Source organism: Oncorhynchus kisutch, linkage group LG8, assembly GCF_002021735.2.
Source record: "Oncorhynchus kisutch isolate 150728-3 linkage group LG8, Okis_V2, whole genome shotgun sequence".
NCBI classification, from domain to species: domain Eukaryota; kingdom Metazoa; phylum Chordata; class Actinopteri; order Salmoniformes; family Salmonidae; genus Oncorhynchus; species Oncorhynchus kisutch.
In genome coordinates, this window is record NC_034181.2 from 27,109,841 (window position 1) to 27,133,998 (window position 24,158).

The 24,158-nt window shown below is 43.4% G+C and overlaps 2 protein-coding genes across 7 annotated transcripts in view; one reads left to right on the forward strand and one right to left on the reverse strand.

Annotated features, from left to right (window-relative positions):
• The window catches only part of LOC109895959 (WSC domain-containing protein 2), a 92,243-nt gene extending 70,096 nt beyond the window's left edge, over positions 1 to 22,147 (reverse strand). Inside the window, exons 1-2 of one of the 6 annotated variants that reach the window (XM_020490100.2) lie at positions 21,600 to 22,147; positions 21,229 to 21,245 (exon numbers count right to left, since the gene is read on the reverse strand). The gene's annotated coding sequence lies outside the window, so the exon portion shown is untranslated. Of the gene's footprint in view, positions 1 to 21,228; positions 21,344 to 21,599 lie in introns of all 6 variants that reach the window. The other 5 variants (XM_020490092.2, XM_020490095.2, XM_020490093.2 and 2 more) reach the window with 5 other exon arrangements.
• LOC116374743 (extensin-like) lies at positions 3,808 to 7,593 on the forward strand. The gene is made up of 2 exons (XM_031829422.1): positions 3,808 to 3,898; positions 6,683 to 7,593. Exons 1-2 carry the CDS (start codon positions 3,808 to 3,810, stop codon positions 7,591 to 7,593), a joined length of 1,002 nt encoding a protein of 333 aa, XP_031685282.1.
• Positions 22,148 to 24,158: the final 2,011 nt, after the last annotated feature.

Consider the following 24,158-nt stretch of genomic DNA (forward strand, 5'->3'; position numbering starts at 1 on the left):
GTGTCTAACACTAGCTGTAGTAGGGTACAGTGTCTATCACTAGCTGTAGTAGGGTACAGTGTCTAACCCTAGCTGTAGTAGGGTACAGTGTCTAACACTAGCTGTAGTCGGGGTACAGTGTCTATCACTAGCTGTAGTAGGGTACAGTGTCTATCACTAGCTGTAGTAGTGTACAGTGTCTAACACTAGCTGTAGTAGGGTACAGTGTCTAACACTAGCTGTAGAAGGATACAGTGTCTATCACTGGCTGTAGTAGGGTACAGTCTAACACTAGCTGTAGTAGGGTACAGTGTCTATCACTGGCTGTAGTAGGGTACAGTGTCTAACACTAGCTGTAGTAGGGTACAGTGTCTAACACTAGCTGTAGTAGGGTACAGTGTCTAACACTAGCTGTAGTAGGGTACAGTGTCTAACACTAGCTGTAGTAGGGTACAGTGTCTAACACTAGCTGTAGTAGGGTACAGTGTCTAACACTAGCTGTAGTAGGGTACAGTGTCTATCGCTAGCTGTAGTAGGGTACAGTGTCTATCACTGGCTGTAGTAGGGTACAGTCTAACACTAGCTGTTGTAGGGTAAAGTGTCTATCACTAGCTGTAGTAGGGTACAGTGTCTAACACTAGCTGTAGTAGGGTACAGTGTCTAACACTAGCTGTAGTAGGGTACAGTGTCTATCACTAGCTGTAGTAGGGTACAGTGTCTATCACTAGCTGTAGTAGGGTACAGTGTCTAACACTAGCTGTAGTAGGGTACAGTGTCTATCACTAGCTGTAGTAGGGTACAGTGTATATCACTGGCTGTAGTAGGGTACAGTGTCTAACACTAGCTGTAGTAGGGTACAGTGTCTAACACTAGCTGAGCTAGGGTACAGTGTCTAACACTAGCTGTAGTAGGGTACAGTGTCTAACACTAGCTGTAGTAGGGTACAGTGTCTAACACTAGCTGTAGTAGGGTACAGTCTAACACTAGCTGTAGTAGGGTACAGTGTCTAACACTAGCTGTAGTAGGGTACAGTCTAACACTAGCTGTAGTAGGGTACAGTGTCTAACACTAGCTGTAGTAGGGTACAGTGTATATCACTGGCTGTAGTAGGGTACAGTGTCTAACACTAGCTGTAGTAGGGTACAGTGTCTAACACTAGCTGAGCTAGGGTACAGAGTCTAACACTAGCTGTAGTAGGGTACAGTGTATATCACTAGCTGTAGTAGGGTACAGTGTCTATCACTAGCTGTAGTAGGTACAGTGTCTAACACTAGCTGTAGTAGGGTACAGTCTAACACTAGCTGTAGGAGGGTACAGTGTCTAACACTAGCTGTAGTAGGGTACAGTGTCTAACACTGGCTGTAGTAGGGTACAGTGTCTAACACTGGCTGTAGTAGGGTACAGTGTCGAACACTAGCTGTAGTAGGGTACAGTGTCTAACACTAGCTGTAGTAGGGTACAGTCTAACACTAGCTGTAGTAGGGTACATTGTCTAACACTAGCTGTAGTAGGGTACAGTCTAACACTAGCTGTAGTAGGGTACAGTGTCAAACACTAGCTGTAGTAGGGTACAGTGTCTAACACTAGCTGTAGTAGGGTACACTGTATAACACTAGCTGTAGTAGGGTACAGTGTATATCACTAGCTGTAGTAGGGTACAGTGTCTAACACTAGCTGTAGTAGGGTACAGTCTAACACTAGCTGTAGGAGGGTACAGTGTCTAACACTAGCTGTAGTAGGGTACAGTGTCTAACACTGGCTGTAGTAGGGTACAGTGTCTAACACTGGCTGTAGTAGGGTACAGTGTCTAACACTAGCCGTAGTAGGGTACAGTGTCTATCACTAGCTGTAGTAGGGTACAGTGTCTAACACTAGCTGTAGTAGGGTACAGTCTAACACTAGCTGTAGTAGTGTACAGTGTCTAACACTAGCTGTATTTGGGTACAGTGTCTAACACTAGCTGTAGTAGGGTACAGTGTCTAACACTAGCTGTAGTAGGGTACAGTCTAACACTAGCTGTAGTAGGGTACAGTGTCTAACACTGGCTGTAGTAGGGTACAGTGTCTAACACTAGCTGTAGTAGGGTACAGTCTAACACTAGCTGTAGTAGGGTACAGTGTCTATCACTAGCTGTAGTAGGGTACAGTGTCTAACACTAGCTGTAGTAGGGTACAGTGTCTAACACTAGCTGTAGTAGGGTACAGTGTCTAACACTGGCTGTAGTAGGGTGCAGTGTCTAACACTAGCTGTAGTAGGGTACAGTGTCTAACACTAGCTGTAGTAGGGTACAGTGTCTATCACTAGCTGTAGTAGGGTGGTGTCTAACACTAGCTGTAGCAGGGTACAGTGTCTAACACTAGCTGTAGTAGGGTACAGTGTCTATCACTAGCTGTAGTAGGGTACAGTGTCTATCACTAGCTGTAGTAGGGTACAGTGTCTATCACTAGCTGTAGTAGGGTACAGTGTCTAACACTAGCTGTAGTAGGGTACAGTGTCTAACACTAGCTGTAGTAGGGTACAGTGTCTATCACTGGCTGTAGTAGGGTACAGTGTCTATCACTAGCTGTAGTAGGGTACAGTGTCTAACACTAGCTGTAGTAGGGTACAGTGTCTATCACTGGCTGTAGTAGGGTACAGTGTATAACACTAGCTGTAGTAGGGTACAGTGTCTAACACTAGCTGTAGTAGGGTACAGTGTCTATCACTAGCTGTATTTGTGTCCCACAAACTATCCAGAGGCAGTGCTGCAATTACCACAAGACAGTGAACAGCAGCCAGACAGTAGATATATTGAACACCAGTCATAGTTTGAATACCTACAACTCTTCAGATGAGCCATAATTGTCAACATCTGTCTATGGGAGAGAGATACAGTATATAGCCTATAGATATTTGGTGGAAGATACAGTGCTGTTCTGACTGGGAAAGTATTCAACACCTCTCTTGGTGAGGTTTGCAAAGAAATGTTCTTTACTGCTACCAAGGGAAGGAGGAAAACAAAAATAGACATGTTAGACGGGTGAAAAATGACGGATGTGCATTACGCAAAATCACATTTTGAACGTTTGTAAACAAGTGAATTCTTACACAGTTGCACGCATTGAAGTGGCAGATCCCAATAATTCCCCTGTATTTGGCCCAAAAAGGATGGGGTTTTAGGTCAGCCATATAAAGCTTAGAAATTAAGCTTATGGGTGGCAGGGAATAGGCTCATTGTAATCCTTAAAATACTCAATGGACCATTAAGCTCATTGGTGTCCTTTTTACAGTGAAAGAGAAGAGGTAAATAAAAGACCCCCAAAATAATGTAATTCTATACTGTAGCAACTGGCCCTGTACAGTAGCCTTAGCTGAGTGTGGTGTAATGGAGTCACTACAGTGGTGATGAGAACCATTTTCTGAACATTTGGTGCCATGGAAACTACAGAGTACAAAGAAATGGGCAGAAAGGGATAATAGCTTTCCTTTGATTATGGAAAGTGCCCAAGAGCAGTGAGGTGCAATTAAGCAAATCAAAATTAGACTGTACAGGTTCCACCTAGCATTTCCACAAAAGCTGAATCAGCTTTCTTTTTGTTCCACAGGACAATAGGCTGTGTGAAACATAATCTATCCATGAAGCTTTCCGCTTTAGAGGGAGAGGGAGGGAAGGAAGAAAGGAGTGAGAGAGAGAAATAGGGAGCGAGTGTGAGTGAAAAAGGGACAGAGAGAATGAATAAAACAGTGCAGCAGCCCCTTCACCTTTACAGGTTGAGAGGAACCAAAACTAGAGAAGGAGCCATTGATGGGCCCAACAGAGGAGGTTCTGTCATCCTGTCCTCCTTACCCATGTGTCACCCATACCTCAGATTCCTCAACTCCTCTGAGCCTCTGGCCCCCCACGCAGTCTCTCCACCCAGCCCACCCAGCACTCTGTCCGGTAGCCATAGACAGACATTTGAAAAACAATTGAGTGAATTGGCCCTCTCTGATGGCTCCCTAAAATAAGTAATTATGTGCAATACTGCTGAATGGGGAAGCTCTGTCAATGGGAGATCAAATGATGTCTTCCACTCACCAGCCTGAACAAAGCGATCATTCAGGGCCCACAGAATATCTGTATTTCTCCTCTGGCTGGAAATGCTGCTCCTTGGTTCCAGCATTCCCACTCGCAGGATCCCGTGGCTTTAATTACGAAATAAATCTCATAGCTATGGCACTGATCCAATGAATGTGTTTATTTTCTAACCCAACGGCATGAAATTATTACATTGTCTTAACCTGTATATTTTCAACCTAGCCAGAGAGGGGGAGGCAACTACCACTCTCTCCCAGCTCCTACATTACACCATATCTCACATCAGTCTTCCTGCCCTTTGACTCAGATCTGAATCTATTCCAGGAAAAGATTAGCATCTCAGCAAAGCGTGCACGCCTGAAACAGGACACCGCAGACTGGCTCCTTTTCACCAGCAAGGCAGGCAGACACAGAGAGCGAGAGAGAGAGAGAGAGAGAGAGAGAGAGAGGGAGAGAGAGAGAGAGAGAGACATGTTGTTGTGGAATAAATACTAAATTACCATTACTTCCTTGATAGCAGATTCACTTAGTGTGAGAGGCTCATTACTCAACATGTTCCATACTATCTGATACAGCTTTGTACATACTATACCCAAAACCATACTATCTGATACAGCTTTGTACATACTATACCCAAACCCATACTATCTGATACAGCTTTGTACATACTATACCCAAACCCATACTATCTGATACAGCTTTGTACACACTGTACCCAAAACCATACTATCTAATACATCTTTGTACACACTGTACCCAAAACCATACTATCTAATACATCTTTGTACACACTGTACCCAAAACCATACTATCTAATACATCTTTGTACACACTGTACCCAAAACCAAATCACTTGTGGCCTGATCATAGATTCCAAATACACTGAGAACAGAACCTGTAACTAATGTTGTAAATTTTTGTTACTAATCCAACATCCTGGCCAGGCATTACTCCACACCACCATTCACCCCAGCCTTACCTTCACTCTACTTAGCAAGCTAATCAGACGGCAACAAACACATTGATCCAATCAGAGCCTGCTGCTATTGACTGAGTGGGAGAAAGAGAGAGAGCGATGTTGGTGTATTTACAAGCAAACCAATGTGACGGTGCTCAATGCATGTCAAGTAATGGTAAATTGAAAGAGCTTATGCTGTAGAGTACCTGTAGTTTTACCTGTACCTGTGGTTTTACCTGTACCTGTGGTTTTACCTGTATCTATGATTTTACCTGTACCTGCGGTTATATTATCTCTTCATTTGGCTATATTGTCTCTTCTGGCATGTTCTTTTGAATGCAGATTTCAGATTTTAGAAATGACAGAGTGCACCTTTGGATGAAATTCAAATGTGAAAACCTGAATGACAAACTGAAACCTGACTTCACCAGCAGCCAAGGATACCCTAAAGCCCAGATTCAGATAAAGAGCCAAGCAGCCAGCTCGCGTATGGGCTCACCTGACCTCTGACTCCTGTTTATCTAAATATAGTAGCTGTTTATTTCTGGACAGAATTAGTCACCAAACCCCCATCCTGTCCTGTCCATTGGCACACACACACACACACACACACACACACACACACACACACACACACACACACACACACACACACACACACACACACACACACACACACACACACACACACACACACACACACACTGTAGATAATGTCAAGAAGGTGGCATGAACAGGTTTCAGATGGACGGCAGTTGAATCTGAATTGTGTAAAGCGTTAACCTGCTTCCCCTTGTGGAAAAAACACATGAATTTCACATGTGATCACATATGATCTTATGTGGAGTTAATGTGATAGCATGTGACAACATGTAAAGCAACATGTGATAACATGCCTCCAGTATTTATGCTGCAGTAGTTTATGTGTCGGAGTGCTTGGGTCAGTCTGTTATATCTGGAGTATTTCTCCTGTCTTATCCGGTGTCCTGTGTGAATTTAAGTATGCTCTCTCTAATTCTCTCTCTTTCTCTCTTTCTCTCTCTCTCTCTCTCTGAGGATCTGAGCCCTAGGACCATGCCTCAGGACTACCTGGCCTGATGACTCCTTGCTGTCCCCAGTCCACCTGGCCGTGCTGCTGCTCCAGTTTCAACTGTTCTGCCTGCGGCTATGGAACCCTGAGCTGTTCACTGGACGTGCTACCTGTCCCAGACCTGCTGTTTTCAACTCTCTAGAGACAACTGGAGCGGTAGAGATACTCTGAATGATCGGCTATGAAAAGCCAACTGACATTTACTCCTGAGGTCCCTCACCCCTGTTGCACCTTCGACAACCACTGTGATTATTATTATTTGACCCTGCTGGTCATCTATGAACATTTGAACATCTTGTCCATGTTCTGTTATAATCTCCACCCGGCACAGCCAGAACATGACTGGCCACCCCTCATAGCCTGGTTCCTCTCTAGGTTTCTTTCTATGTTCTGGCGTTTCTAAGGAGTTTTTCCTAGCCGCCATGCTTCTACACCTGCATTGCTTGCTGTTTGGGTTTTTTGGCTGGATTTCTGTACAGCACTTTGTGACATAAGCTGATGTAAGAAGGGCTTTATAAATAAATGTGATTGATTGATTGATAACATGAAACTAAACATGTGAAGTGTTCCATGTGAAATCATGTGGTTTTTCTGTAAGGGTCCCACTCCCATCCCCCGTCCCTCACCCCCGTCCACCATCCAACGTCCCTCACCCCAGTCCACCATCACCTGTCCCTCACCCCCGTCCACCATCCCCCGTCCCTCACCCCCGTCCACCATCCCCCGTCCCTCACCCCAGTCCACCATCCCCCGTCCACATCCCCCGTCCCTCACCCCCGTCCACCATCCACCGTCCCTCACCCCCGTCCACCATCCCCTGTCCACCATCCCCCGTCCCTCACCCCCGTCCACCATCCCCCGTCCCTCACCCCCGTCCACCCTCCCCCATCCCTCACCCCCGTCCACCCTCCCCCGTCCACCATCCCCCGTCCCTCACCCCCGTCCACCATCCCCCGTCCCTCACCCTCGTCCACCATCCCCCAGCCACTATCCCCCCGGCCACCATCCCCCGGCCACCATCCCCCGGCCCTCACCCTCGTCCACCATCCCCCGTCCCTCACCCCCGTCCACCATCCCCCATCCCTCACCCCCGTCCACCATCCCCCGTCCACCATCCTCCGTCCCTCACCCCCGTCCACCATCCCCCGTCCACCATCCACCGTCCACCATCCACCGTCCACCATCCCCCGTCCACCGTCCACCATCCCCCGTCCACCATCCCCCGTCCACCATCCCCCGTCCACCATCCCCCATCCCCCGTCCACCGTCCCCCGTCCCCCGTCCCCCGTCCACCATCCCCCGTCCACCGTCCCCCGTCCACCATCCCCCGTCCACCATCCCCCGTCCACCATCCCCCGTCCCTCACCCCCGTCCCTCACGCCCGTCCACCATCCGGCAAAGCCGTCTCCTCCTTTTAGCATCAACACCTCAGCTACAGGGAGCATAATGAGATTCCACATGAACAAAACAGCCTCTCTGAGCTGCCGCACCAGCATGATGATGGAATGATAATTCTTTACCTTTGCCTTATCAAGTAGGATGTCTAATGGCCTTAACCTTTAGGTGCTTCCTACTGAACATTAACGTCTATGTATATTAACGTCTATTAATGTCTAATATCTCCCCTTTCAACATTCAATATGCAATACTCCTCTTGGCTGTGTGACAATGTCTCAAGGCCAATTCAGATAGGATGACACATGATTAGGGGGGAACAGAAAGTTGTCTGTCTGCCAGTCTGACTCTAGACCAGTATGTGCTTATATCGTGAGGGGCTCAAGGAACAAACAGTTTCTTGTTTTAACAGCCTGGGAGTCTAATGAAACTAAAAGGCACATTCAAATTGGCACATTTCACTATGCAGCAGAACATGGCTGCATATTACACTATACTGTACATTAGACGTCGACCGATTATGATTTTTCAACGCCGATACCGATTATTGGAGGACCAAAAAAATCTGATACTGATTACTTGGACGATTTTTATTTATTTATATATATATATTTATATATATATATATATATATATATATATATATATATATATATATATATATATATATATATATATATATATATATATATATATATATATATATATATATATTTGTAATAATGACAGTTACAACAATCCTGAATGAACAATTAACATTTATTTTAACTTAATATAATACATCAATAAAATCAATTTAGTCTCAAATAAATAATGAAACATGTTCAATTTGGTTTTAATAATGCAAAAACAAAGTGTTGGAGAAGAAAGTAAAAGTGCAATATGTGTCATGTAAAAAAGCTAACGTTTAAGTTCCTTGCTCAGAACATGAGAACATATGAAAGCTGGTGGTTCCTTTTAACATGAGTCTTCAATATTCCCAGGTAAGAAGTTTTAGGTTGTAGTTATTATAGGACTATTACTCTCTATACCATTTGTATTTCATATACCTTTGACTATTGGATGTTCTAATAGGTACTTTAGTATTGCCAGCCTAATCTCTGGAGTTGATAGGCTTGAAGTCATAAACAGCTGCTGGCAAATGCAGTAAAGTACTGTTTGAATGAATGCTTACGAGCCTGCTGCTGCCTACCACCACTCAGCCAGACTGCACTATCAAATCATAGACTTAATTATAATATAATAACACACAGAAATACGAGCCTTAGGTCATTAATATGATCAAATCCATATCATTTCGAAAACAAAACGTTTATTCTTTCAGTGAAATACGGAACCGTTCCGTATTTTATCTAACGGGTGGCATCCGTAAGTGTAAATATTGCTGTTACATTGTACAACCTTCAATGTCATGTCATAATTACGTAAAATTCGGTCAAATTAGTTCGCAACGAGCCAGGCGGCCCAAACTGATGCATATACTCTGACTCTGCGTGCAATGATCGCAAGGGAAGTGAAACAATTTCCCTAGTTTAATATTGCCTGCTAACCTGAATTTCTTTTAACTAAATATGCAGGTTTAAAAATACATACTTCTGTGTATTGATTTTAAGAAAGGCTAGGTTATGGTTAGGAATGGTTAGGTACATTCGTGCAAAGATTGTACTTTTCCGCAAATGCGCTTTTGTTAAATCATCCCCCATTTGGCGAAATTGGCTGTCTTTGTTAGGAAACACAGTTTCGCAACGAGCCAGGCGGCCCAAACTGCTGCATATACCCTGACTCTGTTGCACAGAACGCAAGAGAAGTGACACAATTTCCCTAGTTAAAATACATTCATGTTAGCAGGCAATATTAACTAAATATGCAGGTTTAAAAATATATACTTGTGTATTGATTTTAAGAAATCAATACATACCTTGGCTCCTTGCTGCACTTGCATAACAGGTAGTCAGCCTGCCATGCAGTCTCCTCGTGGAGTGCAATGTAATCGGCTGTGATCGATGTCCAAAAATGCCGATTACCGATTGTTATGAAAACTTGAAATCGTCCCTAATTAATCGGCCATTCCGATTAATCGGTCGACCTCTACTGTGCATGTATCATTAGCAAGAGCATAGATTTACTGAGCTACATTTCAGATTTCCAAATAGTCCTTCATTGTGGACTGCTTTTAAGGCATTATTTTCTATTCAGAAAGCATTTCTAGGTGCAGAAAGCTCAATGTCCTCACAATGTCCATGGACTCTACACTGTTTCTAGTTCTCCTCAGGAAAACCTGAACAGCCTGATGACTATTTTGAGCCATGGAGATTGAGCAGACTCCAGAGGCCTTGTCCTGAACCTTAGCACACCAAGAGAGGGTATGATGAGGATGGGAAGAGAAGCGTGTGAACCTGCTTCTCACCCTGATGAACACTGCTTTACCACTGCAGTGGATCGCCTCCGAAAGCCCAGGGCACTTCGTCTTTTCATCAGAGCTCTGCAACAGTGAGCAGTCATGTCAGGTAGTGGCCAGGACTCACAGGGCTGGATGTACTTGTTTTGGGGAAGAGAGAGGGTGATGGGGTGGTGTGGGGTAAGGTTGGGGTTGAGAGTTCTGTGAGCATGCCTCCTCTTGCGGAACGGCCAATGAACCATGGGCCTACTCATCACGCCAATCTGCCTGAAAAGGCTGAGTAGCACCGGCAGCCAGATATCATCACAGCCACATTAATTAAAGAGGAGCCATCGTTAGAGGGATTCCCAGTTGCTCACTGCTGTTTCTATTTCTGGAATACTGATGTTGTTGTTATTGTTGATGCTCTTTTTGCCTCTTCACTCAGACAGGAAGGAAGAAGCTAATGAAGGTGTGTAGCCCTAAAGGGTTGATGGATAATGAAGAGGAGCATGTTGGAATCTACTGTAACCTCAATCTCCTATCCAACAGTGGAGGTCAAGATTTTTTTTAAAGTGCATTCCTGTTGCACATCACTAATTAGTGATTCCAGATTCTTAGTAAACTGATTAAACAAAAGGAAAAGGTGCAACTCTGTTAAGAATCAGTATCATTGCTTTTCAGGTCTCAGAATGCACTGCCTTTTGTGTCCATGCAATCAGAATATCACATGACATAGGATTGAGGAAAAGGAAATCAAACTGCAGCTTTTGTATTTTATGGGGAGGTATACATGTGTTGTGTGTCCAGTGGAGAGTGGTGTGATATGAGTGTGTGCTGCTGCCGCAGAAGGGAGAATACATGCAGCTGGGCTGCAGACAGTATGACAGCTGCCGAGACGTGCTCTGGGCTCACAGGACTGAGGAAGCCTCTGTACTGCAGCCTCTCACTCACAGGATGAATAAAATATGAAGTGCACAAAGCACTCAAGTCCCAGCTGAAATGGAGAGAGGGAGAGATTCTCTCTCATTCTCTCTCTCCTTCTCAGGGGAAGTGGCCATGCAGAGTTGTAGTAGAGACTTGGAGGAAAATGTAATAAAACTGATGAAGAGGAAGAGAGAAAAGAGGGGGGTAGAGGAAGGCAAGGAGGAAATTGTATGAGCCATGAAGGTTGCTAAGGGAAAATAGTAGTAATAAATCCTAATTCAAACATTGCTTTAAATATGGGTACAATGAGGGGAGTAGTGTATTCAGGGGCAAGCACAGAATAATAGTATAACACCCACTTAGGATTTGAAGCATCATTCATCTACAGAAGTCACACAGCCTTTTCCCAGCCTAGGTACAATCATACCAGCAACACTTAAGGTTATGTTCTCCATGAATAAGTCATAGCTACATACTGTAGTAGCAGCAATATAGCATTCCCAACCCTGGCCTCAATCTAACCTTTCAGCAAGACCTTGTTTACGTCCATGTGGCTGCATGGGGAAATGTTTCCACCGGGGAGTCAGTGAGGGACTGAGTGAGCTGAGTCATCCTCAGGCACATCTATAAGAGACCTGGTACTGACACATGCTGTCAACACAGAGTAGACACAGGAGATAATGGGAGCTGACATGGCATGGGCCCTGCCACGTGGATGACCAGGCACTGTGTAAAAATGTGACACCACACATCTCACCAGACCTATGTGACTTCACTGACAGATGGAGAATGAATGAGCGTGCTTACTGCTTATCACCAGACTAGAAACAATGCCAGGCTAATACTTAAAAGGTCCAATGCATATGTTTTTATCTCAATATCAAATCATTTCTGGGTAACAATTAAGTACCTTACTGTGATTGTTTAAAAAAAAAAAAAAGAGCAAAGAGCAATTTATCAAGCAAGAATTTTGCTAAGACTGTCTGAGAGTGGTCCTAGTGGCCGGGGAAAACCTAAAACTAGCTGTTACTGGCAGAGAGGTTTGGCTCTCTTTCTTATTGGTCTATTAACTAATTTACCATCTGGTGATGTCACCAGGCAGGCTAAAACTCCATCCCACCAAAACAGACTGACATTTCAGGCAGCCCTTTCAAACAGCTCTTACACTAAAACGGCATTATCATCATTTCACAGTATTATTCCAATCTCCTAGTGTGGAACTATATATTAAAGACAGGAAATCGTGTTTTTGACTGTACTGGGTCTTTAAGACATCCTATTTGATGCTTGTAGTGCAGGAGCCAACTCTTTGAATTAAAACATTGTAGAACGGTAACAATTGCAGGTCTTATAGTAAAAAGACAGAGCTTGGCTACTGCATTACATTACATTACAAAATCCTAGTCACAAAGAGCAGAAAACATATTGTAAGAACATTTAAGGTTCATCCTTCATGTAATTGTTCCCAACGGTGCATAACCAACTGTGGGTCCCTCATTAGTACTCGTTTAACCACTTATTCCATGATAATAGTTTTTTCCTTGTGTTATTACTTTTCTACTATTTATCTTTTTTTCTCTCTCTACACTGTTGGGAAGGGCCCGTAAGTAAGCATTTCATTGTTAGTCACCTGCTGTTTACGAAATGTGAAAAATAAAATTTGATTTGATTTGAATTACACAGCAGTAACATGCCTGTTGTATGTAGCGACTTCTAGCAGGAACAGTGGGATGCACCCTGTGATTTTGCGAGGAACTTCACTTCACAGCATTCTGACAAATCTGCATGGCAGGTGTGACAGCCCAATTAGGGTCCAACAAGAAGAGGAGAGAGGAGAGGAGATCTGATAGGCTGCTGCCTCTCCCTGTAAACAGACAGACAGACCCCACAGGGGATCTCTCTTCTCATATCCTTTATCAGACCAACAACTGGTGCTGCATTGGAGGGAGGAAGGAGAATTAAGATGAAATATCTCTTCCCTTTCCTCTTTTAAGTGAAGCCTGTCTGATTCTTCACAGAGCTTTCTGAATATGGGTTTGGATCCCGTGTGTCAGTCCATTTCCTATTTCCTACTGTCCCATGCAGTGCAGATTCACCATACATAACTAGGCCTTAAATTGGTAAACTAGATTATTGTGCAAGAAGATTGTTGTGAATATTAGGTATGTGTAACTACAGACCATACTATAGTTGCATTCTTCTACCAGCAAGGGGAAGATCTGGGTAATATCTGCAACTTGTTAACCAAACAGAGCCTGAATTCATCAGTCAGAAACTGCAGCTCAAAACAAAAAGATAAATTATGAAATAAATGGTGTGTTTATCTTTCTTCCCACATGTTCCAACGCTCATCAGCCTAAGGAGGCATTAATTACTTTAATATGGGAATTAATTTGCAGAATGGAATATAATAGCGTGGAAATCTCCAGGCTTTGGAAGTTGTGTGTTAAATATCAATGGGGCTTTAGTTTAAGGCTCAGGATTAACCCAAGATAAATGGCTCTCTGAGTTACACACTGGCGCCAGTAACTACATCTCTCTGCTTTAAGACGTGCTGAAAGTGGAACCAGAGAACTAAAAGGCTGTGTTTTAGGAGGATGGGTGTTGGCAGGTAGTGCCCTTTTGGTAAACCAGGAAGAGAAAACATGATCCAGTAGTTTGATGCATACAAAGGGTTGTTTGTGTATCAGCAACCAAGTTCAAGAATGAACAAGAGGGTCTGTTATTGTAGGTCAGCAATTACAGTTGGCTGATACTCTAATCCCTATGACTGGCCGTATCTCAAGGTCAGCCATTGACTACATAATGGACTATTCTTTCTCTCTTTTTCCCCTCACTCTCTAATTCTCTAGTGTCCACACTCTTTCTCTCCGTCACACACATACACACACACCCCCCCACACACACCCCCGCACCCACACACACCCACACTCACACACACCCACACACAAGGGGAGAGTAGAGTAGTGTTAGAGTTAGAGTTATTATTGATGAGGGAATCACGTGATTAGGCCTTGGGAAGGTTCTTCTACAGTGGTCAGACGATCAGACCTAATCAGCCATTTTGAGTTAATAACCATGTGTGTGTGTTTAATAGCATATGCGTTATCTACTTCAACTCTGCCAACTGAGAAGACCTGGTATCAACCTTTCAAAACCAGTTGATTGATAGATGATGTGAATGCTGGGTATGATGAGCATACAGGTACTGGCCTGTTCTGATGACTTCCTCTGCAATACAATAAATAAATGACTGACAAAGCCAACTGAATACATTTAAATCATCAAAACACAACATCAATTCAAGTTCAAGGATACAATAAGGACCGAGGGTATGACGGTATGAGCCCGCTGTTGATAACCACATTACAGTATATAAACAAGCCACCTCTAAACACAACCGCCATTATAGAGTGGATTCACACACTGACTAGCAGTGTTACAGTAATGACCTTGGCTAATGACGGGACTGATGACAAGTCATCTCCTTGTTTCTGTGACGGTGCTGATAGTGGCCAGCCCTTTCTATGGCGTCCCGCAGTCATCCATCGCCATTGGGACGCCTTTAACACAGCTGATCCATCATCCTTCCTCCTCGGTGGGCAGACCCCACAGCTAATGGCCAGGCAGACGCCGTTAGAGATTGTGGTTGCCGAATTTTCCATAACAACATGTTAACAGTGACAGACTCTACAGCGTGCAGGGAAACACACTGGTGATTCACTGACAGCTGCATCCCAGCATGCTGAACCCCCCAGCCACCCACACACACCAGTACCAGCCCACCACCACCTTCCTAAAACTGTACACAGGGTGCCTTGCTCTATGTGCTGTCTGCTGGAGGAGGCCCATCGGAGGAGTATTCACATCCTTCCAAGAGGAACATCTGTCCACAGGCTGGCTCTTAAAACTCCTCAAGAATAACAACATCAGCATAAACAAAACATGAAAGTGTTCGATGAGGATGAAGTGAATGGAATGCATAACAGCGACATACACACAAACACATGTAACTATATAAGCACGCACACACACCCACACTCGTGCACACACACAATGTCAATGTTATACCAAATTAGGACATCATCTTGATACTTAAGTCTCATATTTGAGGGCTTTCCCATAGTCTGGCCTTTCTCCACACAATGTTAATTTACCATTTTCAGGCAGTTATTACTTGAGTATTATTTACTGAAAAATCACACTGTTACAGATTATCCCGGTCTGAGCAAAACATCTGTCTGAGATATGAATACAGCAAAGCCAACCCTCCTTGGGCCTTCCCAGGAACTGATCAAAGAGTCTTGCAGATAATTCCCACTCCAAAATCATCTTGTCCTTTAAGGAAATATTATCAGACAAATAGAGCATTTTCCTCTGTGCCACAAAGGAGAACATGAAACATATAGTCATACTTACTTATACTAGAAACAATCCCAGAGCTGTAAGAGTACGTATATGTTTCTGTCATTTCCCTCAGAAAAACATATGACTGAGCCATCACTATATACATATAAGTCCTGTGTCTCACTGTTTATAGAGGTCATAGATGAGACAATGCCTAACTAACCTGTCTGAATTTGGAGGCTTTATACTATTTGCATTGAGATGATGGGCGTGTATTATTCACTGTTCTTTACTTCAACCCCTGATTCAACTCCTTATAACTGACAGGTTAGAGATCTGCTGTTCTGTCTGTCTATGATTATTCCTGGTCTGAAACATTCAGCCTTCTTCTGCTCCAAAACAGCATTTGACAATGAGTACAGAAAACCATCAACTCCCTCTGTCTAATGTACCATTTCACTGAAACACTGCACTGACGAAGCCCAGGGAACAGTGAGGAGCCATTGTCCACATGCCAGAGCTTAAGCACTCAACACTGATTCTCAGTTTTTTATAGCCAGGCTATTTCTGTATACACTCTAATGAGAATCTTGGCATCCATTCATGACGATGAAATATCGATAGAGAAAGCACATCATCAAACATACATACAGTAAAGTACAGTGCCTCCCCATAAAGCAGCAGGGTTCAGAGGGTTTCAATGCTATGACAAGCTCAGACATGGATGTTCTCCTTCAAGTCAGCTCCCCTGGTTATCTTCACAGACCAGAGCCACTGGTTCCGATCCATGAGGAGTCGCTGAGAGGTCAACAAGAGGATAAAGAGATAAGGAAGCAACATAAATGCTGAAGAAATTCAAAGCCTTCATCACTGTGATTCTGGACACTGTGCTGCTCTGGTCATGGCTCTGCAGAGGGCTGCATATCTGAGAGGCTTTAAAGTGCTCCATTGGGCTGGGTGCTAAGCCTGCTAGCAATAAACCCCTCTGAAATACTACAGGTAACTGTCGAAATAAAGGAAACACTGACATAAAGTGTCTTAATAGGGCATTGGGCACCACGAGCCACCTGAACAGCTTCAATGCACCTTGGCATAGATTCTACAAGTGTCTGGAACTCATTGGAGGAATGTGACACCGTTCTTCCATGAGAAAATTCCATAATTTGGTGATTTGTTGATGGTGGTGGAAAACACTCTCAGGCGCCGCTCCAGAATTTCCCAAAAGTGTTCAATTGGGTTGAGATCTAGTGACTGAGACACACCCTTTAAGCACCTTATGATTCTTTGAGAGCCCGCTTTCAAAGTCAATGGGATCTCTTCTTCTAGCCATGGTAGCCAAAACAATGGGAAACTGGGAGTTTTTATACATGACCCAAAGCATGATGCGTAATTAACTCAGGGACTACACCTGTGTGGGCAGTTACCTTTACATACTGTATTTTGAAAAAGTGTTCTTTGAAAGATTCTTGTAAGGTTGACAGGAATGAGCACCCACAACGAACGTGTCAGCTGCCCTGGTGTATAATTGGAATGAATGAATTCTCAGTATTCTCCTGAGAATGCTGAGAATTCAATCGTTTTGATAAGAACGAATGGGTAATACTACAAAATACTGTACCATGCATCAGTTTTCCCCATGGTTAGTTAACATTCCAATAACAGTCATTGAGAGCACCTGGCTGCCTCTTGTTCCAAGCTAACTGTGAGGGGGCTAGAGGAACATTATTTAGATATCCTGTTGCTGCTTGGCACAGCCTCACTCAGAATTGAATCCCCCTTGAGCGTTCATGTCACTAGCCTAGTCTGTCAGCTACAGTAAAGATAATGATGTTTTTTTAAATGTACATAAAGTGTGAAGTATTTTGTTTGTAATGTATTTTTGGTTATATGTTGGACCCCAGTAAGACTAGCTGTTGTCGTTGGCGTCGACTAATGGGGATGCTAATAAATCAAATCAAAATGTAATTTCTCAAAATGTGTGACTTATAATTAATCCATCTGACTTAAAAGTAGAAGGTGTTGACACTTATATAATACACTGCTCAAAAAAATAAAGGGAACACTTAAACAACACAATGTAGCTCCAAGTCAATAACACTTCTGTGAAATCAAACTGTCCACTTAGGAAGCAGCACTGATTGACAATAAATTTCACATGCTGTTGTGCAAATGGAATAGACAACAGGTGGAAATGATAGGCATTTAGCAAGACACCCCCAATAAAGGAGTGGTTCTGCAGGTGGGGACCACAGACCACTTCTCAGTTCCTATGCTTCCCGGCTGATGTTTTGGTCACTTTTGAATGCTGGCGGTGCTTTCTACAACCCACACAAGTGGCTCAGTTAGTGCAGCTCATCCAGGATGGCACATCAATGCGAGCTGTGGCAAGAAGGTTTGCTGTGTCTGTCAGCGTAGTCCCGAGCATGGAGGCGCTACCAGGAGACAGCCCAGTACATCAGGAGACGTGGAGGAGGCCGTAGGAGGGCAACAACCCAGCAGCAGGACCGCTACCTCCGCCTTTGTGCAAAGAGGAGCAGGAGGAGCACTGCCAGAGCCCTGCAAAATGACCTCCAGCAGGCCACAAATGTGCATGTGTCTGCTCAAACGGTCAGAAACAGACTCCATGAGGGTGGTATGAGGGCCCGACGTCCATAGGTGGGGGTTGTGCTTACAGCCCAACACCGTGCAGGACGTTTGGCATTTGCCAGAGAACACCAAGATCGGCAAATTCGCCACTGGTGCCCTGTGCTCTTCACAGATGAAAGCAGGTTCACACTGAGCACATGTGACAGACGTGACAGTCTGGAGACGCCGTGGAGAACGTTCTGCTGCCTGCAACATCCTCCAGCATGACCGGTTTGGTAGTGGGTCAGTCATGGTGTGGGGTGGCATTTCTTTGTGGGGCCGCACAGCCCTCCATGTGCTCGCCAGAGGTAGCCTGACTGCCATTAGGTACCGAGATGAGATCCTCAGACCCCTTGTGAGACCATATGCTGGTGTGGTTGGCCCTGGGCTCCTCCTAATGCAAGACAATGCTAGACCTCATGTGGCTGGGTGTGTCAGCAGATCCTGCAAGAGGTAGGCATTGATGCTATGGACTGGCCCGCCCGCCTCATTTTGACTTGTTTTAAGGACATTACATCAAAGTTGGATCAGCCTGTAGTGTGGTTTTCCACTTTAATTTTGAGTGTGACTCCAAATCCAGACCTCCATGGGTTGATACATTTTGATTTCCATTGATCATTTTTGTGTGATTTTGTTGTCAGCACATTCAACTATGTAAAGAAAAAAGTATTTAATAAGAATATTTCATTCATTCAGATCTAGGATGTGTTATTTTAGTGTTCCCTTTATTTTTTTTGAGCAGTGTATATACGACCTGCCATTAATAGTGGGTACTGGGTTTTATACCCTTTTATCCCGAGAGCGTGATGACAACGGGTATTTCCATGGAAAAGGACCCATGAGGAACAAATGTCAAATGAAAGCTAAGACTCTATATTTTTGGGAAATGAAGGCATAGATACATTTTTCAACCATTTTCCATCTTAAAAATTAGACATGCATAAGTAAAGGCTTTGATTTATGGATGGAAAAGAGGTCTTAAAAAACATCAACAAGAAAAAGTCTTAAAGGGTATCAGAAATACATCAAAGGGCAATCATGTTGACGTAAACACCCCTGTCAACTAATACCAACACTTATATTTAGTTTTGGAGATATTGTTTACCTTCTGTAAGTTTAAGAAATATTGCCTCCAAAAAATTCTCATTTGTCATGAGCGACGATAATGAAAGTTCACAGAAGCAACGTGTAAAGATAGACCTACCAATTAGTTATAGTGATTTGTCCTCCCTTCCACTGGTGTACTGTTATGTTCAACTGATAACTGTTTTTTGTCTTTCTGTTGATCACTCACTCACTCACTCACTCACTCACCAGTTAATGCCAGCTCTTACTGACACCTACCCATGAGCCCCTCTCTTTCCATTTACTGTAACCAGCATCCTCACCCACTGAGCACCGACCAACACCGGACATCCATAGACGTTGAAGTCATTGAAATTTGGTCAGTCCACTCTGGCCTTCATGTTGACGTCCACAGATGGACTGGACTAGACCAAATCTGAACCTATCATAGACATATGTTTCCCAAGTTTAGATAGTACAGTACAATACAGTACATTGAGTAGAGTACAGTGTAATACAGTATATTGAGTAGAGCACAGTAGAGTACAGTACAATGCAGGACAGTAAATAAAAGTATAGTATAGTACAGTATATTGTACTGTATACTGTACTGAACTATACTCTAGTTTACTGTACTGTACTGCACTGTACTAAACTCTACTCTGCATTGCTGTGCTATATTCTACTGTGCTGTATTCTACTGTGCCCTGCAATTCTCAGCTGTGATGTCCAAACTTGTGAAACAGAGAATGACATTCATATCCATAATTATGCATTTCTGTGTTGTACAGATCAGGGACCCATAATGTAATTTCGTTACCGGGTGTAAATTCACCCCACTTACTGTAGTTCAATAAACAAACTCAAGGTGCCATGTCATAGCTGACACCCCTATCTTTCTGCAGAGTGTTTGGAAAACGTGGTTACATAAAACCCTGAGGGGGATTTTACTGTAATTACATTTCCCAAGTAATGTATCCTTGTGCATAGAGTATCCTTGTGCATAGAGTATCCTTGTGCATAGAGTATCCTTGTGCATAGAGTTGTATGGTTTGTTAAACTTTCAAATCAATGGTTTTTGTTTGTCATACATTTCTGTTACTGTGGAATTGCCCATAGGCTACTGTACAATGGCAACAGTCCTAGCATTAATAACTGGGCATTTGTTGTCATTTTACAGACTTAAGATATTGCTATTTTGTTATTCTGACCCAAGAAAGCTATTAAATGTGGGAATGTTTGCTTACCTCCAGTCCTTACTGACAGATGATGATGTTTCATGATAAATACCACTGAATATCACTTCAGTCAATTGCCCCATTACTGAGCTGCCACAAAGGAGAATAAATCTCCTAACATATATCTAAGCATGTCATTAGCTCTAGTAACAGAACAACAGTGGATGAAGGAAGTGAAAGAAGAAAGTCAGGAAGGCAGAGAGACAGGCAGGTCTCCTCTGCTCTCTGAGGTGGATCTGCAAATCATTATGCTAGTTAAACATTAGCATGAGGGCTCTAAAGAAAGTCCAGCTACTTCACACTTTGGGTCAAGTGAGAGTGGCGATGTGTTGATTCAAGGCCACATGATATTTACATAAAGCCAGCCCTCCAGAACAGTCAGGGGAATAATTACATGCAGCCTAGCTGAGCCACTGACTTGGCATGATGAGTTGGCTACTGGTGGATACTAGGGCGCTCTCACATTCCCATTAGCATTTAAATAATCCAAATAAACCCTGCATGTATCACAAGGTGTTGTTGTGAGATCCACACTGTGTTCAGTGCTGGCAGTCACAAATTAAACAAATTGATCTTATTTGAGGTTGAGGTGAATCAGATAGATATAGATAGCATCACATACCAGTCCAAAATCAAATAACTTGCTAATGGGACTATTGTTTTACCCTCTTTCTGGAACTATTGTTTTGACCTCTTTCTTTGTAATATATGTAGAACATATGCAAGAAAATGAATTAAATAAAACTATTCTTGCGTTTAGAGTCTGTTAGAATAAATAAAGCAGGCATCCTGGTCCGGTAATGGTAGGCCCATCTGTTATGTTTTCCATGTCAGCTCAGTGATAATGACTCTTTCCACCATTAACTACCAGTGATCATTTGGTTTTTTGATTTTTATTTAGTTTCCCATCAGCTGACGCCAATGGCGACAGCTAGTTATACTGGGGTCCGACACGTAACGGAAAAGACATGGCAGACAAAAGACTTTACAATTGACGTACATTAAGATGTAGTGTGTGTGTGTACGCATCTATCAGTTACAAATACATGTACATATAGTAAACACAACAAGTAGGTCTCTCACCACAACCTTCAGCAGGCTGCAAAAATAATGGTCTACTTTTAATAAGCTATAGGCTGTAGGCTACATTCTGATGTTTGTATTACTTACATTTATGTCAGAGCCCACTGCAGCATACATAAAGATCCAAGGGGAGAGAAGAGGACCAATGATGAGTAGTGAACAAGTTGTATCACTGCATGGGGTTTGCTGAAATTACACTACACTGTCTGAAAGTCAACAATTGTGATGGGGGCACATTTCTCAGATATTATACTGTAGAAACCAGCTGATAGAACCAGATTTGATACATTAGAAATATGCTGATAGACGTTATAGAGTACAATACATTTACATGTAAAATGTTCATCTGCTTATAGAAAACGCCCATAATAGCCTACAATTTCATATCTGGCAAAAAATAATAATTGTTTGACAACTTTCATTTAAATAAATAAAATATGATAAGGTGCATAACCTACCTCAAATAGGAGTCATAAGAGAGTAATCCAAGGGAGAGTCGAATACAATCCGTTACCGCATATACGGAAATATTTGTCTGAACCTAATGGAAAGACGCAACTCTGAAATAAGAATCGGTCTGATACAGCTCTCATTCACAATCTTGGCTTCTCACAAAATGAAGAGTATAGATCCAGTGGTAGTCTAAATGTTGCGATAGGGTTTCTAATTCATGTATTCACCATAACGTCCGTGCGTCTGTGCTCTGTCACTGCGATTCTCAATCCCGTTACAAACCAATCTCTGTCTACTTCAATACAGCATTCTGTGGATGCTGCCACAAGCTTATTTACATGGACATAATAAGGCAGAATAGCATATGGTCCTTGAAGCAAACTCAATTATGTTGATGACGGTATGCAGGAGACGATAATTTCCGTACCCCGTAATCTGCTGTTAGGTCAAAGTCGGTATGATGCAGCCAGCGTGTCACGGTGAGGCGACTTGTCTCTCTGTGTCCAGAGTGCCTGTCAAACAGCCCTGCGGGTCGTGCACACCACAGCCGTAACTGCGCTCTGCGCTCCACACAGGCCGACAGCACTGCCTACTGTATTTAAAGAGACACAGCATAAAAGACGCGCAACCAAGGGCGCAGTGACTGTGGATTTCCATATATGAAACATTATAAACCATATAGGCCACCCTGCACGTCAAACGAATCATGTTACATTTATCCTACAGTTTGAGCTATTTATGTACGTTCGTGTCTTGAATTAATTATATGGGGCAGGGGCAGGTCTGAGCATGGTCACCTTGACAAGATGACAGATTAGCTTCGAATATGTAATGTCACAACAATGCACCAAAACATTCTACCTCTAATTCTGTTTTCATGAAAACAGGATTAAGTTCTCCAACATGGAATCTCTACAGTTTACAGCAGTTGGCTTGAGAATCATACTAGCCTAATGAAAGTCTCTCACTCTTTCTCTCTCCCTATTTCTTTCCCTCTCATTTATTTATTTCTCTCTCTCCTTCTTTCTCTCTCTCTTCATCTACTTACATATTGAGGGGTGTTGCTGCCTTGAACCACAATGTTCACATTTTTACTTCTCTTGAATTGAGTATTTTTCACCCACTCTCATCTGTCTCCATAACTACAATTTCAGCCATATGGCCCTGACTATAAATTGGATGTATTGGATAGAGCAGATACCTTCACTGCTGTTCATCTCATTTGAAGAAGCCTATACAGAGCACCACACAATCCTTGCCTCCGCCTTCTCAAATCCATGTCCAGCTGTTCAGCTGCTGCATGCTTAACCGGCACACACAAGGATCTCTTAACTTAATGGCTAGAGCTATCATATGCTCTGCTCAGAAACAAATCTTCCTCGAGTGTAAAACACTCTCGCTGATCACAGTTTGATCAGTCTCCCACTGCAAATGATGACATTGGAATCAATAGCACAGAAACAGCATTAAGCAGGCTTTTAAAGGCCAGCATGCACCCACTCTCACCCCCCCCCCCAAACACACACACAAACACATCATGAAAAGCAGACACAGACACTCACAGAACCAAAACATAAGTCGAATGAAATACCCCCTGAGCCAATAAGACCAGGTAAGCAGAAATTCAGGCACCCCATGCACATGAGTCATCCACAATACATGAAAATGAAAACAAATAGCTTGTGTAAGCAAACCTGTTTGTTAATCAGAGTTGAGCTGAGTAATGCAAAGTATGAATATTCTATGCTCTAAAAATATCTCAAAACATTTTCACTTGTTTTAGACATCAAAAATCACACCTCTCGAATAGAAATATGACACGTTTTCCATGTAACCGACACATACAGTAAAAATGTCTCGGTAGTTGAATAGTTAACCCAAGACCATCGCTGGACAATGAAATTGTTGAAATTGAGCTTAAAGAGCATTCCACTTCACAGCATGTCAACAGTCAACACATTGCACTTGTGTCACGACTTCTGCCGACGTCACCGGTCTTCTAGCCATCGCCGATCCACCTTTCATTTATTTTTTATTTTTTGTTGTTGTTGAATTTTACCCCTTTTTCTCCTCAATTTCATGGTATCCAATTGTTTAGTAGCTACTATCTTGTCTCATCGCTACAACTCCCGTACGGACTCGGGAGAGACGAAGGTTGAAAGTCATGCGTCCTCCGATACACAACCCAACCAAGCCACACTGCTTCTTAACACAGCACCATCCAACCCGGAAGCCAGCCACACCAATGATTCGGAGGAAACACTGTGCACCTGGCAACCTTGGTTAGCGCGCCCGCCACAGGAGTCGCTGGTGCACAATGAGACAAGGATTTCCCTACCGGCCAAACCCTCCCTAACCCGGACGACGCTAGGCCAATTGTGCGTCACCCCACGGACCTCCCGGTCGCGGCCGGTTACGACAGAGCATGGTCGCGAACTACCGGAGGTTTATCCGGGGTTTTTGGCCAGGCTCCCATTACCTCACTGCTGAAGGGGGGCCCGGTGCGTTTGCGGTGGTCAGCAGAGGCGGACAGAGCCTTCAATAGGTTGAAAAAAGAAAGCCGT

Bases quoted from the DNA above. Each gene is read 5' to 3' on its own strand.
- LOC116374743 (XM_031829422.1), top strand. From the start codon at position 3,808: ATGTGTCACCCATACCTCAGATTCCTCAACTCCTCTGAGCCTCTGGCC. The intron at 3,899-6,682 runs GTAGCCATAGAC...TTTTTCTGTAAG, and splicing joins CCCACCCAGCACTCTGTCCG to GGTCCCACTCCCATCCCCCG.